This window comes from Emydura macquarii, unplaced genomic scaffold, assembly GCF_026122565.2.
Source record: "Emydura macquarii macquarii isolate MOO-44397 ecotype Brisbane River unplaced genomic scaffold, CSIRO-AGI_Emac_v2 contig_587, whole genome shotgun sequence".
NCBI classification, from domain to species: domain Eukaryota; kingdom Metazoa; phylum Chordata; order Testudines; family Chelidae; genus Emydura; species Emydura macquarii.
Genome location: NW_027130724.1, coordinates 15,146,434 through 15,160,928, shown reverse-complemented (window position 1 = coordinate 15,160,928; position 14,495 = coordinate 15,146,434). Strand labels below are relative to the sequence as shown.

At 36.6% G+C, this 14,495-nt stretch overlaps 1 protein-coding gene across 6 annotated transcripts in view; it reads left to right on the top strand.

Annotated features, from left to right (window-relative positions):
* Nucleotides 1-14,495, top strand: part of SBF2 (SET binding factor 2) — a 547,042-nt gene that overhangs the window by 215,580 nt on the left and 316,967 nt on the right. For all 6 annotated transcript variants that reach the window (XR_010918455.1, XM_067540773.1, XM_067540774.1 and 3 more), the window contains exon 3: nucleotides 10,642-10,779. Coding sequence is in view for 5 of the 6 variants with exons in the window: in XM_067540773.1 (XP_067396874.1) it covers nucleotides 10,642-10,779 (138 nt within the window). In the remaining variant the exon portion in view is untranslated. The remainder of the gene's footprint in view (nucleotides 1-10,641; nucleotides 10,780-14,495) is intronic.

Genomic DNA, 14,495 nt, shown 5'->3' with positions numbered 1-14,495 from the left:
AATTGCTGAGGCAGGACCAAGTACACCAAACCATCCCTGATAGGTGTTTGTCTAACCTGTTCTTAAAACCCTCCAGTGATGGGGATTCCACAGCCTCCCTTGCTAACCTATTCCAATACTTAACTATGCTTATGGTTAGATAGTTTTTTGTAATATCTAACCTAAGTCTCCTTGCTGCAGATTAATTCCATTACTTCTCACCCTACCTTCTGTGCACATGGAGAACAATTGATCACCGGCCTGTTTATAACAGCTTTTAACATATTTGAAGATTTCTGTCCCCCGTCCTCCCCCAGTCTTCTTTTCTCAAGATTAAACATGCCCAATTCTTTTAAACTTTCCTCTTAGGTCAGGTTTTCTAAACCTTTTATCAGTTTTGCAGCTCTGCTCTGGACTCTCTCCAATTTGTCCAGATGTTCTGTAGTTGACTGGCCAGGTCTTCAGGTATGTTGTGGCCTAGCCAAGTCATCTCTCTAGGGTCCGATAGGAATTTTTCAACTGGACAAGACTGATAGATGTCTGGTGGGATTATTTTTCAATCTTCCCCACAGTATCTTGGAGTTTTAACAGTTAGCAGTAGATTAACAGGAGAATAGTTTTAAAGACATTTTGTTACATTGTGCAGCTGGTGATCAGTGCAGGCTAAATAGTATTAGGTGCCAGCTCCTGGGATAAACAAGAGCATAGGACTGAAGAGGCTACAGGCATCAACTCAGATTGGTTTAAGGGTAGCGAGTAGTCTTGAGATCTCACACAGATTAAACCACTCTTGTCTTCACTCTCATCCCTTGCACAAGGGGACAGTGCTTGGGAATCCAGCTCCAGAGCTAAATCTCTTTTTGAGGGCTATACGGGCATTAGGTTGGGGGTCACTCTTCCCTTCAGTCTGTTATTCAGTCAACTGGTCTTTCCCACAGTGGATCCAAATAATTGCCTGGTAATTTAAGGAGGTGGACGGAGGGATGGGGCCATTCTGTTTAATAAAGTTGTAGCCTGCTGCTCTGAGCCTATTTGTTGCATCTGTATAAATTTCTGTGTCCCCTGATCACTGTGGAAAGAGCAAAACAACTGTCTGCAACTTTATTAATGCTGCAGAACTTAACTACAATTCAATACAGAAATACAGAGATAAGGCAGATATATCTTGCAAAGTTATCACCCTATCTGGTTCATGTAGATCCAAAATTCTCCACTGATGCCCCAAAATCCACTACCAAGTTTCAAAGAGTATATTATACATTATGTGTAACTAAAACAATAAAAATAGGGTCGTAATCCTAGATATGGGCAGGTCAGAAGTAAAAGTGTGACTACATATGTAGGAGGGAAAAGAGGAGAGATGCCATGCATGTATAGTGTATGTTGAGGAGACTTTGCCAACATTTGACCTAACTAGTCATGGCCTCCAGTACAACCTGTCTCTCACAACAGGTTAACCCAAATGAGCTAGTTCCATCCCCACAGCAAGTCAATGTCAGCAAGATAAATTTCTGAATATATTCTCTTTGCCACTATCTTCATCAAGAAGAGACAAGCAAAACTCCAAAACAGTAGCATGACTACTAAGGTAACAAGTTTAATGGCAGTTCAATGGAGAAAGTGAGTGCATACATGCATGAATAGCTACATTTTCCATAGAGCAGCAAAACCCTGGAGTCTCTGCTTGAATAGAACTCAGTAAGTATGGCGTTCTGTATCTTAACAAGCTGAAGGCTTCCAGGAATAATTCTCAATTAGACAAAATTTACTTCTGTCACACTCTGGCCTGCTTAATCCCACTGTATATTAATATTATTGAAATTCATTGTAATAAGAAATCATTAATCTGCAAAAATGAGGTTACAGAAGGCACACACACTCTGTAATTATTCTCACATAATTTCTTACAGACTTTTCTTACCAAATATGAAGGCTGATGTCATACATTCAAGTGTTATATGCTTCTGGACCTTTAAAAGTAGAGCAACAACTTCGCTGAATATTTCTTCTGGAGACCAGGCCAAGAGTCATTTGCCTGTCTGATGAAACTCCTAAGTAGCTATTCAGATGTAATTAAAATTTTATGCACCATAAAATACTGTTTCTTTTTCATATATCAGTAACATTCCATCCTATGTAGCTTTAAGACATTTAATATCCATGCCAGTAATTTAGCAGCTTCATTGAAAAAAAACATTCAAATGAAAATAATTATTGAAGTTACAGTTAAGAGATGGTCAGTGGGCCTGCCTGACAAAAATACATTTATATTTAGATGTAGTGCATTAACACCATCATTCAGTAGCTTATAAATTCTAGCAGTCTAGTCGTAGGGTTCATAGACATCTTTGTTCTGCAGAAAGAGAAAGGTCAATTAAGACATTTTAATGGGAAAAAACAAAAAATACTATTCCTAACCTTCTGTAACTGTTGTTTTACTGATACTTGCTTTTCTACCCTGTGCTGCATCTATCCAGGCATATCAAAAGCTATAATGTTTAAGAACAAAATAAGCAGACTTTAGCTTTGGGAGAAGTGGGTCTGTCTTGGTAAGAAGAAAAAGAATATATAGTTGGGCCAGATATCAAGCACCATTTTTTCTACTAAGTTTTAAAAAAAACAAACAAACCATAAAGCTCATATAATGGCTTTCCAGTCTTTTACTTACTTCTGGGATCATAGTATAAGGGTAGTCCAACATCATACCAGAAACGAGCCTGGTATTCTCAGATCAATCTCTGTAGTTACAAAATCATAACATGTAATTCAGCTGAATTAGCTGTAATTAGCTGAATTAGCTGACCAAAAGATAGTCCCTTTCAGGCTGCAGCTTAGTCATAACTAAGTAGCCTATAGAAGGTTTGTCTTGATCAGGGTGCAGAGCAGGAGTGTAACAAATTTCAGTTACTGAATATTAGACTTGAATACCATATTAGTGTCAGTTAAGTGTAATAATAATTCACCCTTGGAAAGCAACCCCCCATACCCTTCTTCAGTACACATATTGACATTTGAATACAGCAACTTAAAATTCTGCATAATGTTTGAAAACACCCAAAATTTTAGGCCATTGAACAAGTTATAAAGTGACCTATAATAGGAAAATGGGTTTGATCACTTTTTGGCTGCCTTATGATGTACAAAATGGCTTTGGGGCAGGAGGAGTTTGACTTTTTTTTTTTTTTTTTTTTTTTTTTAACCATTAAAAATATAGCTCGTATGTACCTGGAAGACACATTTTCATGAGAGATGAATATTTATTGTGGATTCATAAAGTTTAAGGCCCGAAGGAATCATTAGATCTAGTCTGACTTTATATACATCACAGGCATTAAATTTCACCCAGTTATCCATGTACTAAGAACAATAACTTGTGTTTGGCTATAGCATATTTCCAGAAAAGTATCCAGTCTTGATTTGAAGGCATCTAGAGATGGAGAATCCACCACTTCCCTTGGTAGTTTATTTCAATGGTTAATCACCCTCACTGTTGAAATTTGTTTCTTTATTTCTAATTTGAATGTATCTTATCTTCAGCTTCCAGCCATTGGTTTTTATTATTCCTTTCTCCTCTAGAATCTACAGACTAGTTTGAAGAGCCATTCAGTTCCTTGCATTTTGTCCCTGTGAAGGTACTTATACACTCTAATAAGTTATCCCTCAGTCTTCTTTTTAATAAACTAAACTGGTTGAGCTGTTTAGGTTCCTCACTATGAGGCATTTTCTCCAGCCCTGGAATAATTTTTCTGACCCTTTCTGCACCCTCTCCAGTTTTTGAACATCCTTTTTGAAATGCAGACACCTGAACAGGATGTGGTATTCCAGTATTTGTCTCACCAATGCTGTATACAGAGGTAAATCACCTCCCTATTCCTGCTTACTACTCATGTTTATACATCCAAGGATTGCTCTGGAGCTCTTGTTCAATTGCTTGTCCACTCTGACCCCTAAATACTTCTCAGCATCCCTGCTTCCGAAGATACAGGCTCTCATTTTGCAGGTATGTTCCTAGATGTATAACGTGGCATTTGACTGTATTAAAATATACTTTGTTTGAATGTTTTCAGTTTACTGCATGAACCAGCTCGCTGTGTGCTACCACCCTATCCACATAATTATTTACCTCTCCACCAATCTTTGTTTCATCCACAAATTTTATCAGCAGTGATTTTATATTTACTTTTGCATCATTGATTAAAATGTTTAATAGTGTCCACCTAGCACTAATTCCTATGGAACCCTACTTGATAATGATTTCCCATTAGCAAATATTTTTTAGATCTGTCCATTAGCCAGTTCTCAATCCCTTTAATGTGTGCTTCATTGATATTGTATGGTGCTAATTTTTTTATCAGAATGTCATGCGGTCCTTAATCAAATGTCTTACAAAAGTCCCTGTGTTACATCTATGGACCTATCTTTAATCAGCCAAACTTGTAATCTCCTCAGAGAATTAAATATGGTTTGTTTGACTAGATCTAATGTCCATAAAACCATGTTGTGACTGGCATTAATTATATTTCTATCCTTTAATTCTTTTTCAGTTGAATACTGTATTGAATACTGTTCAATTCAGTTGAATACAGCTTTTGCGTTATTTTGTCCTGGATTGATATCAGACTCATCAGAGTGTAACTACCTGGGTTATCTTGCTTTCCCTTTTTGAATATTGGCACAACATTAACGCTTCTCTCATCTTTACGGATATTCAAAGGTTTATTAAAATTAACATTAGTAGGCCAAAGATCTCCTCATCCTCTTTTGGGAGTCTTCAGTGCAAGTTATCTGAGCCAGCTAATTTAAAACATGTTTATGCTTAGTAGCTGTTGTTTAACATCCTCCTTTGTTACTAGTGGAATGGAAGGAGGAGGAGGCAGTGTGATGCTATTAATAGGGCACAGGAGGAGGAGGAGGGAGAACCATTGTGGTCCTATTAATAGAGTACTGGACTGGAACTTGGGAGACATGGATTCTGTTCACTGATCTGCTCCTGATCTGCTGTGTGACTGTACAAATCACTTCAACTCTCTGTGCCTCTGTTTCCCATCACTACCTTCCTATGTCTTGTCTATTTGTATTGTGAGCTTCTTGTGGCAGGCGTTGTCCCTAAATAGGACAACATGGATCTTGTTTGGGGCTTCTTGGTGCTGCTGTAGTATAAATAATAACAATGGTGACCTGACCTGAAGAACTAGTAAAATTATGACCTGAAGAGTTCAGAAACTGAGAAGGGATATTATGCAGCCTGTTTAAAATTTGAGGGAGGGACGTTGTGTGTAATACCTACTTTACACCATTGCCTAATGACTTGCTAGAACGGATGGCTTTGGTAAAGTTTCAGCTTCCATTTAAGATGTGAGAGGTTACAGTCAGTACATGTTCTGAGACCCTCAAGACATTCCCTAGCAAAACCAGAGAGGATCAGATTTAGCTTTCCTGATATTTTCCTCTAAAACCCAAATTAGTACATGGGACTTCAAAACCCTCTTTAAGTATCTGGTTTGCCTTTGTGAAGACTACAAAAACAGGAGTTAGACTGCTGGTGTGGTAAGACCACAGCCTGCCATGTTGACCATATTGTCTCAGTTTCCTTCTACTGACTCTCCCATCTATCTGTATTCATCTGTTGATTCTCTTGTCTTATATTTAGATTATAAACTCTTTCGAACAGGGAACTGTCTTTTTGTTCCATGTTGATATACAGCACCTAGCACAACGGCGTCCTGTCCATTACTGGACCTCCTAGGTGCCATGATAATACAAATAATACATAAATAAATTAAAAAGCAGGGGGGAAAAAAAGACAGCAAACTCAGTTTTTTAAATATTCTTTCCAAGTTAACTTTAAACCTATAAATGTCCCCTGCAATATTTGCAGTCTATTTATTTAAGCATTGTGAATTTGAAAGTGACATTGCAAAAGGTAAATTAAATGTTTAAAATTCTTTTACTTGAATTATCTCAAGTGGTGTAACTCCTGGAAAAAAAATATGTGACAAAGCTTAATGTTCCTTCAAGATTTGGCGCTATGCGGAACTATGCAAGTAGATAAGCTTTCATAAAAAGGTACTGGGACAGAGTTGGGAAAATGGCTATGTTTGGAGTAGGAAAAAAGGTTATGTCTTAAAAAGCATGTCAGCAAACAAGTTTTAACTAGCAGGTTTATAAACATTAGTTTAGATGAGGTTTAACACCTTTAAAAACATGTTAGCTGGTCATGGTCAACCCTGGGAGGAATCTAGGGTTGGCCATGAACCGGTAATACATTTTTAGTAAATCCCATCTATGCTAGGCAATGTAGCAGCTAATATATTTTTAGGCACAATCTATTTTCCTAGTTTAGACCTGGCCTAAGAAAGCAGTTGTGAGTAATTAATGGAAACTTATTTGCTGCCTTGGATAAATGGAATGTAATTCCATAGCTTTAGAAATTATATGAGCCCCTTAATTTATGTGTTCTTTTAGCTCAACTGTTGGAGCATGCATGTTGGGTTGTTAGGATAAAGTTCTTTTCAATTTTATAAATTATAGGAGATGTGAAGCATTCACCTACCATTAGACTTAGAATGTTATAAATACTGAGCCAGACAAGATGGTTATGTATTTGATAGAAACTATGTTTTAATTCCAAAAATTCTGCAAATAAGTGAAACAATATGAAAATGTGTTTATTTTTAAAATGTCTGCTTCTCATTTGCTGTACAGAGGAACCCACATGACCTTTTGATTACATTCCTATTAATAGTGATTTTTGTCAGTTTGGTGTGGCATTTTAGTAAGGAAACATTTTTTCTACTCTTCTGACTTAACTAGACTGTTAATCATCCTCTCATTACTGTCTAATAAGTTATTTTTATTGACTTCTAAGGTTTCTTTCACTGTTGTTTTCATTGTTAAATATTAAGATTGTCTCATACTGTTTTTATGGAAACTGCATGTCATGTGATATTCTAATTCCTTTGATGCATGCTTTTTCCTCAATTTTGATCTTTTTTCTTCCTTTCCAGTTTATTTGAAAACACAGAATTTCCTTGTTAGCCAGTGAGGCTCAGACATTTTATCTGGGTTATGACGTTCTTTTAAATAAACAATGTATTTTTATTGCTAGTAAATAAGCAGATCTAGAAGGAATAAATTATATTCCTGATCTTCTAATCTTAACTCAGGCAAAGTTCCCATTGACATCAGTGGGAATTAAATAAGCATAAGGAATGAAATTGGCAGTGACAGCTCACTGTTCTCAGTTCACTACATACCTTTCATTATATTCTGAACCTAGCAGACTGTCATTCCTTTGCACTTGCCCGTGAAGCTCCCTTTTCCCCTTTACATTAATAATCTAGGTGTTATTTTCATCCATCAGTCATTTATAGTAGCCCCTCTAGTAATGGTTTATTCAAGTTAGACTAATATAATTAGCATATAAATGCTTCTTATTTTACTATACATACAAAAACTATGTTAAAAGAATATTAAGGTGGTAAACTCAAGCACTCAGATGTTGGGAAATGCCAGAATTAAGGTTGCCCATGCAATCTCCTTGGCCTTATTGGAGTCCTATGGGTTCATACATATGTCATACTGAATCCACCAGATCCCATTTGGAATCAAGGCAGTTTTTCACAGGCAGGGAAGAACCTCAGCTCATCCACGAACAAATGGTGGAGGAGAAGAAACTGGATCAGATAGGACTGCCTACATCAATAGAGTTCTCATCTTTGTCCCCAGATGATGCAGTCACACTAGCCTTGCCATCACCACCCAATTACTACAGGCAGTTCCAGGACCTCTTGAGGAGGATTGCAGATACACACCAGATCCCCATGGAACAAGTACAGGACTGGACCCATCCTCACAAGCTACTGGACATTCTTCAGAGTTCTGGTCTGACTAAGATGGCACTGCCAAGGACTGTCTGGCATACTCCAGCCACCTGTAAACCCACTCCAATGAGAATGGAGAAGAAATTCTTCAGACCATGTAAGGAAGTGGAATAATTACTCACACACCCCACTCCAAACTTGTTAGTAGTTCAGGCTATACCTAAAAAAAACAGACAACACCAACCTAAATCTACACCCTGTTATAAGGAGGTGAAATATTTAGATCTCTTTGGAAGAAAACTTTACTTTGGCATGGTTACAGTGCTGCATAGCACACTACCAAGTGTTAAAGTTGAAATATGATTTGATTAATTATAATACATTCTTGGATTTTACCAATAAATCTCACAAGAGGATAGGTTGCAGTCCCTGGCAATTATTGATGAAGGTAAATTGTTGGCTAGATCAGCCCTCAAGCCTCAGTAGATGTAGCAGATATTCAGGGGTGACTTCTGTAGTTGTGCATTGGGCGTAGTGGCTCCAATTGTCCAGATTTCCCAAGGAGGTCCAAACCACTATGGAGTTCTTGCCCTTTAGAGAGAAATAATCTGTTCAGCAAAAAGAGAGATGAGTCACTACTTTCCCTGAAAGACTCAAGAGCAGCTTTCTGTTCACTGGATATTTATACCTCCTCGCTGTGGAGGAAATACCCCAAGTCACAACCCTACAAGCAATGGTCAGCTGACCAGTCGTGCTACTAGAGGTCGTAAGAGCCACAATGGAAATGACAGAGACTGCAGCATTTTGTGCATTATCTTCCACCTTCATTCTCCTTCCAGTCCCAGACTCCTACAAAGAAATCTTTATCTTTATCTGAATGTCTTTATCTGCTGCTCCAGAGCAGCTCAAGGCTATGACTCCACAGGGCATTAGAGAGCTGATTCATTAATTTTCTCTCATCCTTCTCCTATCCCATGTTCTGAGGAAGATTGCTCACAGATGGCCCAGGTAATTCTTGTTTCTGAGTATTCTCCAAATGTCTGTGCACGCATGCATCTAGATTTAGCTCTTTCCTGACCTGTTGACCCAGGACAAAGGCAGGATCAAATACCCAAACCCAGCATCCTTCCATCTAGCAGCATAGTATTTGGCTGGATGACTGGCTTATTTAAAGTCATGCTCTGTGGAGGTACTGTGCATGTGTGAACTGTGATTTTTCAGAGGTTTATAACTTTGACAGATTTGGACAGATTTTCACAATGATTGTAAAGCATACATCCTTGACACCAGACCTGACCCTGGCTCTGCCATATTGCAGATCCCTTCTTCTAAGTATGGAGATGCTAAAGCTTTGCAATGAAACATTTATGTAAAACTTTTTTAACTTGTACTTTTGCTTCACCTCATTCTTGAAAACTGTTGGACCTGTTGTAGCTTAAATTAAAAAATAATTATCCTCCTCCTCCTGGAACAGGCATCCAGCATGGGATACTTCAGTCTAAATGTCTAGAACATAAGAATGGCCATATTGGGTCAGACAAGAAGGTGATTGTGTTACAGTCCTCAGATCCAAACATACCACTGTAATTTTTGGCTGAAAACTCAAGAGGATCTTAATTTCTGGTTTGGATGCAGCTGAAATCTTGTAAGAACAGGTCACAAGATGGTGGTTCCATTCCACCCAAATACTGGGTTAAAATCAATTCAAATCCAAAAACAATCTCCTCAGCCCATCTCACTTGAAAAGCTTTTCCAACTATTGCAGAGAGCTAATGTGCAAAAATATTTTGAAAATGATAATGTATGTTTAAGTTAAAAATGAGTTGCATATCAGAATTTTAACGATTAGGATTTCATAAGTAAGACTCATCTTGTGTCAATAAATACATGTGTATTCTGCTTAAATGAATTTGTTCAGATTTCTCAGTGTATAATGTTACATTGTAGTTCAGAAGATCAAATTGTGTGACTATTTCATGCATATCTAATGAGAGGACTGTTAAGGAATTATATAGAAAATAAGCTGTGACTGTTTAAAAGAGAAAATTCTGGTCAAAGTAACAATTAGAGTACCTGTTTTAGCAATTTGCATGTTATAAAGGCACTGTACCACTAACTTCTTGGGACTTGTTGGGAGCCGCCAAAATGTTACTCATTATGCAAGTGTCATATTTTTGGATTAGTCTGCCTGGATTTCTTTTGCTGAATAATCTTCAAAGGTACTTTCATGCTTCATAATAGGCAACAGGAAGGGAAACTTCTGGAGACACCTATATAGTTATATTAATAAGCACCAATCTGCAAAATGTTCTAAGTATTTTACTATAATACCAAGACATGTTTCATATTTCATATTATTGTAGTCTCAGTTTATTTTAAGAGATGTTGCAAGAGAAAATATAAATAATTTTAGAGTACATATTCTCTTGTAAGGCCACATCAGAATTTGGACTGAGATATTTTTCTTTCCCTACATGTGCACTAGTCCTGTTGTCATCAGTGTTTGATCAATGCATGTGGAAAGACCTGAATACTGAACTGAAGGGGGCAGATCCTCAGCTGGTGTAAATTGTCATGACTCCATTGAAGTCTATGAAGCTATGACAGTCTACACCAACTGATGATTAGTTACCAGGATCTGGTATGTAGCTCTGTCCTTGTTTTGCAGTCTGACTATATAGTGTTGGGCACAGATACTTAAATTTCTTTAATTTACTTTTTACTTTTCATGTTTCTAGAAAAGTTCTGCTATGTTGTTAGAAACTATTTTTGATACTTTCTAAAATAGTATTATTGCTGTTTAACTATATTTTGGCATTTTCTTCTTTTCTTTAATTAGTTTTGTCAGCCTGGAGGATGGCAGCTGTCCAGAGAGAGAAAGCAGCCTACATTCTTTGTGGTGGTTTTGACTGATATAGACTCAGAACGGCACTACTGTTCATGCTTAACTTTCTATGAAGCAGAGATCAACCTGCAGGTAAATCTCTTGGAACCAAAAATAAAGAGCAAGAAAAAAAGACATTTGAAAAACAATAAATACTCATTATAGAGTGTTGTGAAATATCTTTAGTATAGAAAATCTCCCTATATTCTTGATAGTCAGATGCGGGGATTTTTGTGTGTTGAGTCTGCATTTGGTTTGGGTTTTGTTTGTTTGTTTGTTTAATTTAAAGGACAACTCAAAGTGCTTGTTTGGGATCCTTTTGTTTTTACCCTCCACTATTTTAAAAAGTCACTTAGAAGATTCAGAATAAAAATGTTACTCGATACTGCTTTTTTCCTTTTTCCTTTTTTTTATCAATTATCTTTTGCATGTGTTTTTTACGCAGGGCAAGCCAAGTGGTAGGAGGGTGGTGGTGTTTCCATTTACTTTCTAATTTGTGTATTAGCATAGTCATTATGTTAACTCTGCTCTATGAATAGAGTTTGTTAACTTTTGCTCCCTCTGCTGGCTGTCTCTCTCAGAATAACACAAAATATTACAGATCTTGCGTTGTTTTAAATGTTAAATGTGTATCTATCTATGTACTGTAAATATATTTTGATGGTTATACACATTTAATTACATTTATTAGCAAGACTAATGGATTAATTCAACAATAGATTTTTAAAAGTGAGAGGATGGTCCTCCAGTTATACATGTTTTTTGGAAAAACAATGAGTCCTGTAGCACCTCAAAGACTATCAAATTCCTGCGGGCATAAGCTTTTGTGGGCTGCAACCCAGCTTATGCCCGCAAGAATTTGTTAGTCTTTAAGGTGCTACAGGACTCTCGTTGTTTTTCCTGTATACAGACTAACATGGCTATCCCTCTGGAACTTTTCAGTTTTTTGGGTATTAACTATTTGGCAGTTAAATAATACATTATTTTAAATGTGGTGTTAATTTCTGGACAATTTTAATCAATTAAAAAGAACACTTTATTTCCCATTTTGTGTAAATTACTTCAAATAGTGTATACTATGACATATTACTTGCAATCCTTAGTAGAAAGAACCTAAGGACAAAAATAATGCAATCCATAATTATGAAATTTAGTTACCATATCAGAAAACTTTCCCTTCCAACATATAGTATCACTGTAAATAATCACAAGCAAATAAAATCTTGCTATTAAGTTTGTTATTAATGTGTTTCTAAAATTTTGCATCTAGTATATGTGATCCAAAATTTTGTTCCTTAATAAGAGCAGATAGATTTATTTGAAAAAACTGCCATTATTTCACACTATAATTAACTTTTTTTAAATATATTTTCTATTTGTATGATTTCCACATTCCTGGAGTTGAAATATTACTGTATGCTGCTATCGAAAACCTCACTGAATAATTCTTTTTAAAAAAGTTTGCTGATCAGCAGTAATTTTATATTGTACCTTTTTAGACACAATTAGAATCTTAAGAATAATAGCAGTAATCTTGGGTGCACTCCATTTCTTTAACTCTATAGTTTCTTAAGTTGAGTTTCTGGCAAATAAACTAATGGAGTTGAATTGCAGAAATGTAGCCAAAAAACTAGATAGACTTTACTTCAGTACATTTCATTGAAGATCAACTGATATTTTTGTAGAAAAAATAGAAAAAGAAAAAAGGTCTTATGTTTGTCAACTTTAATTTATTTTAAAGTGAGGAAGGAAATATCATTCTATAGCAATTCTTCAATAGCTGATTAAAGCTTGCAAAAGTGTACTTGTCTTCCTCTTTATGGATTTCATAATCTCTATACTAGTTCTGGCTAGATCATTACTGATGCTGCAGTTAATAGCTGCTTTTAATTAGTTAACTTCTTGCATGAAATAGTCATTACACACCTGTCCCATATTAACTAAAAACTTTTTTAAAAAAATCTAATATTGCCTAATAATTAGACATGTAAAAAGAAGTAGCAGGATCTTGGTCCACAGAATGCTGTTCCTGGCTATCTTCTGAAGAATGCATATTTTTCAGATGAACTTGCTTTGGTGAAGCTTGTTCCATGACTGAATTGTTTATAGCCAAACTTCCTGTTTTTTTATGAAGCCCAAAGATAATAAGTGAACATGCCATATTATATGGTCATTAGACAAGAATTCACCACACATACAATTCTAACGAAAGATAATCTTGTTGAAACATTGAACTATGTGACTAAGTAATATAGGTTTGACCATTCAGCTGTATGCTTTATTAAACAAATAAGTCTATGAACCTCTGTGTTCAGGACCTAAAAGATAAACAATGAAATCTTGGGCAATAATTTTTAGTCTTGAGCACAATGAAGATTTGTATTTAGCATTCTAACTCATGTAAAGACTTCAAAAGGGTTGAGTTTCCAAAATTGTTACTTCAAGAAGCAAATAAAGTTTTTAAGTCTACATGGACTTAATGTTGATTCAGTGAGAAGTTGACTTAAGCACTAAAGCAGCAGTCTGTATTGTATTGTTTCATGATGTATTGTTTCCCTCTGAGGCAGAGAACAGTAACAAGAATTTTCTCAAAATACCTTGAAACTCACAGTCTTTGTAGAAACAGAACACTATACCTAAAATCCTAGCTGCAGCTGTAACACAGTAGGATCCTAGTATTAAGCAAATTCACACTTCACTTGTTAGCCTTTCAGTAACTCTAAAATAGACAATCTTGCATCAAGATATTGAGATAAATTAACTGAGAACCTTAAATTTAACCTTGTGAAGTAAGCTCCCACTGTCCACTTTCAGCCTTGTAACATTGTGTATGACCATATGTATTCAGTATAAAGCATATAAAAATAGATTGGATTTTAAATTACATGGCCACTTATCACAGAATATATCCACCAGATTATTTAGTTATATTGGATATATACATATATATATATATATATATATATATATATACACCACTTAAATGTTGTCACGCTTAGTGCATTAAAACTGGAGAGTTTTCTCTAGTAGTACCTGTTGAAGCATGAACCCTGTGCCTCCTTGTGCCCAGCGGGGGTTATAAAGGATGAAGCCTCCTTGACCCTCCCTCAGTTTTTTCTTACCACCCCCAGCTACAAGTCAGAGCTTTTTGTATACTGTTGCAGTTGGATGCTGGAATAAGGACTTCCACAGCATGCTACAAAAGCAATCTTAGCATCAGATTTCCCCTCAAATAAAACTCCTTATAGACTCATAGACATTCAGGTCAGAAGGGACCTTTATGATCATCTAGTCTGACCTCCTGCACAACTCAGGCCACAGAACCTCACCCACCCACTTCCTTTAGAGACTCCTAACCTATGACTGAGTTATTGAAGACGTCAAATTATGGTTTAAAGACTTCAGGGTACAGGGAATCCACCAGTGTCCTGTGCCCATGCTGTGGAGGAAGGTGAAAAAAACCCAGAGCCTATGCCAATCTGTCCTGGGGGGAAATTCTTTCCTGCCTCAAATATGACAGTCAGCTAAACCTTGAGCATGTGGGCAAGACTCACCAGTCAGACACCTGGAAAGAATTCTCTGTAGTAACTCAGTATTCACCCCACCTAACATCCCATAACAGGCCATTGGGCATATTTATCACTAGTAATCAAAGATCAGTTAATTGCCAAATTAGGCTGTCCCATCATACCATCCTCTCTATAAACTTATCAAGCTCAGTCTTGAAGCCAGCTAGGTTTTTTGCCCCCACTGCTCCCCTTGGAAGGCTGTTCCAGAACTTCGCTCCTCTGATGGTTGGAAATCTTTGT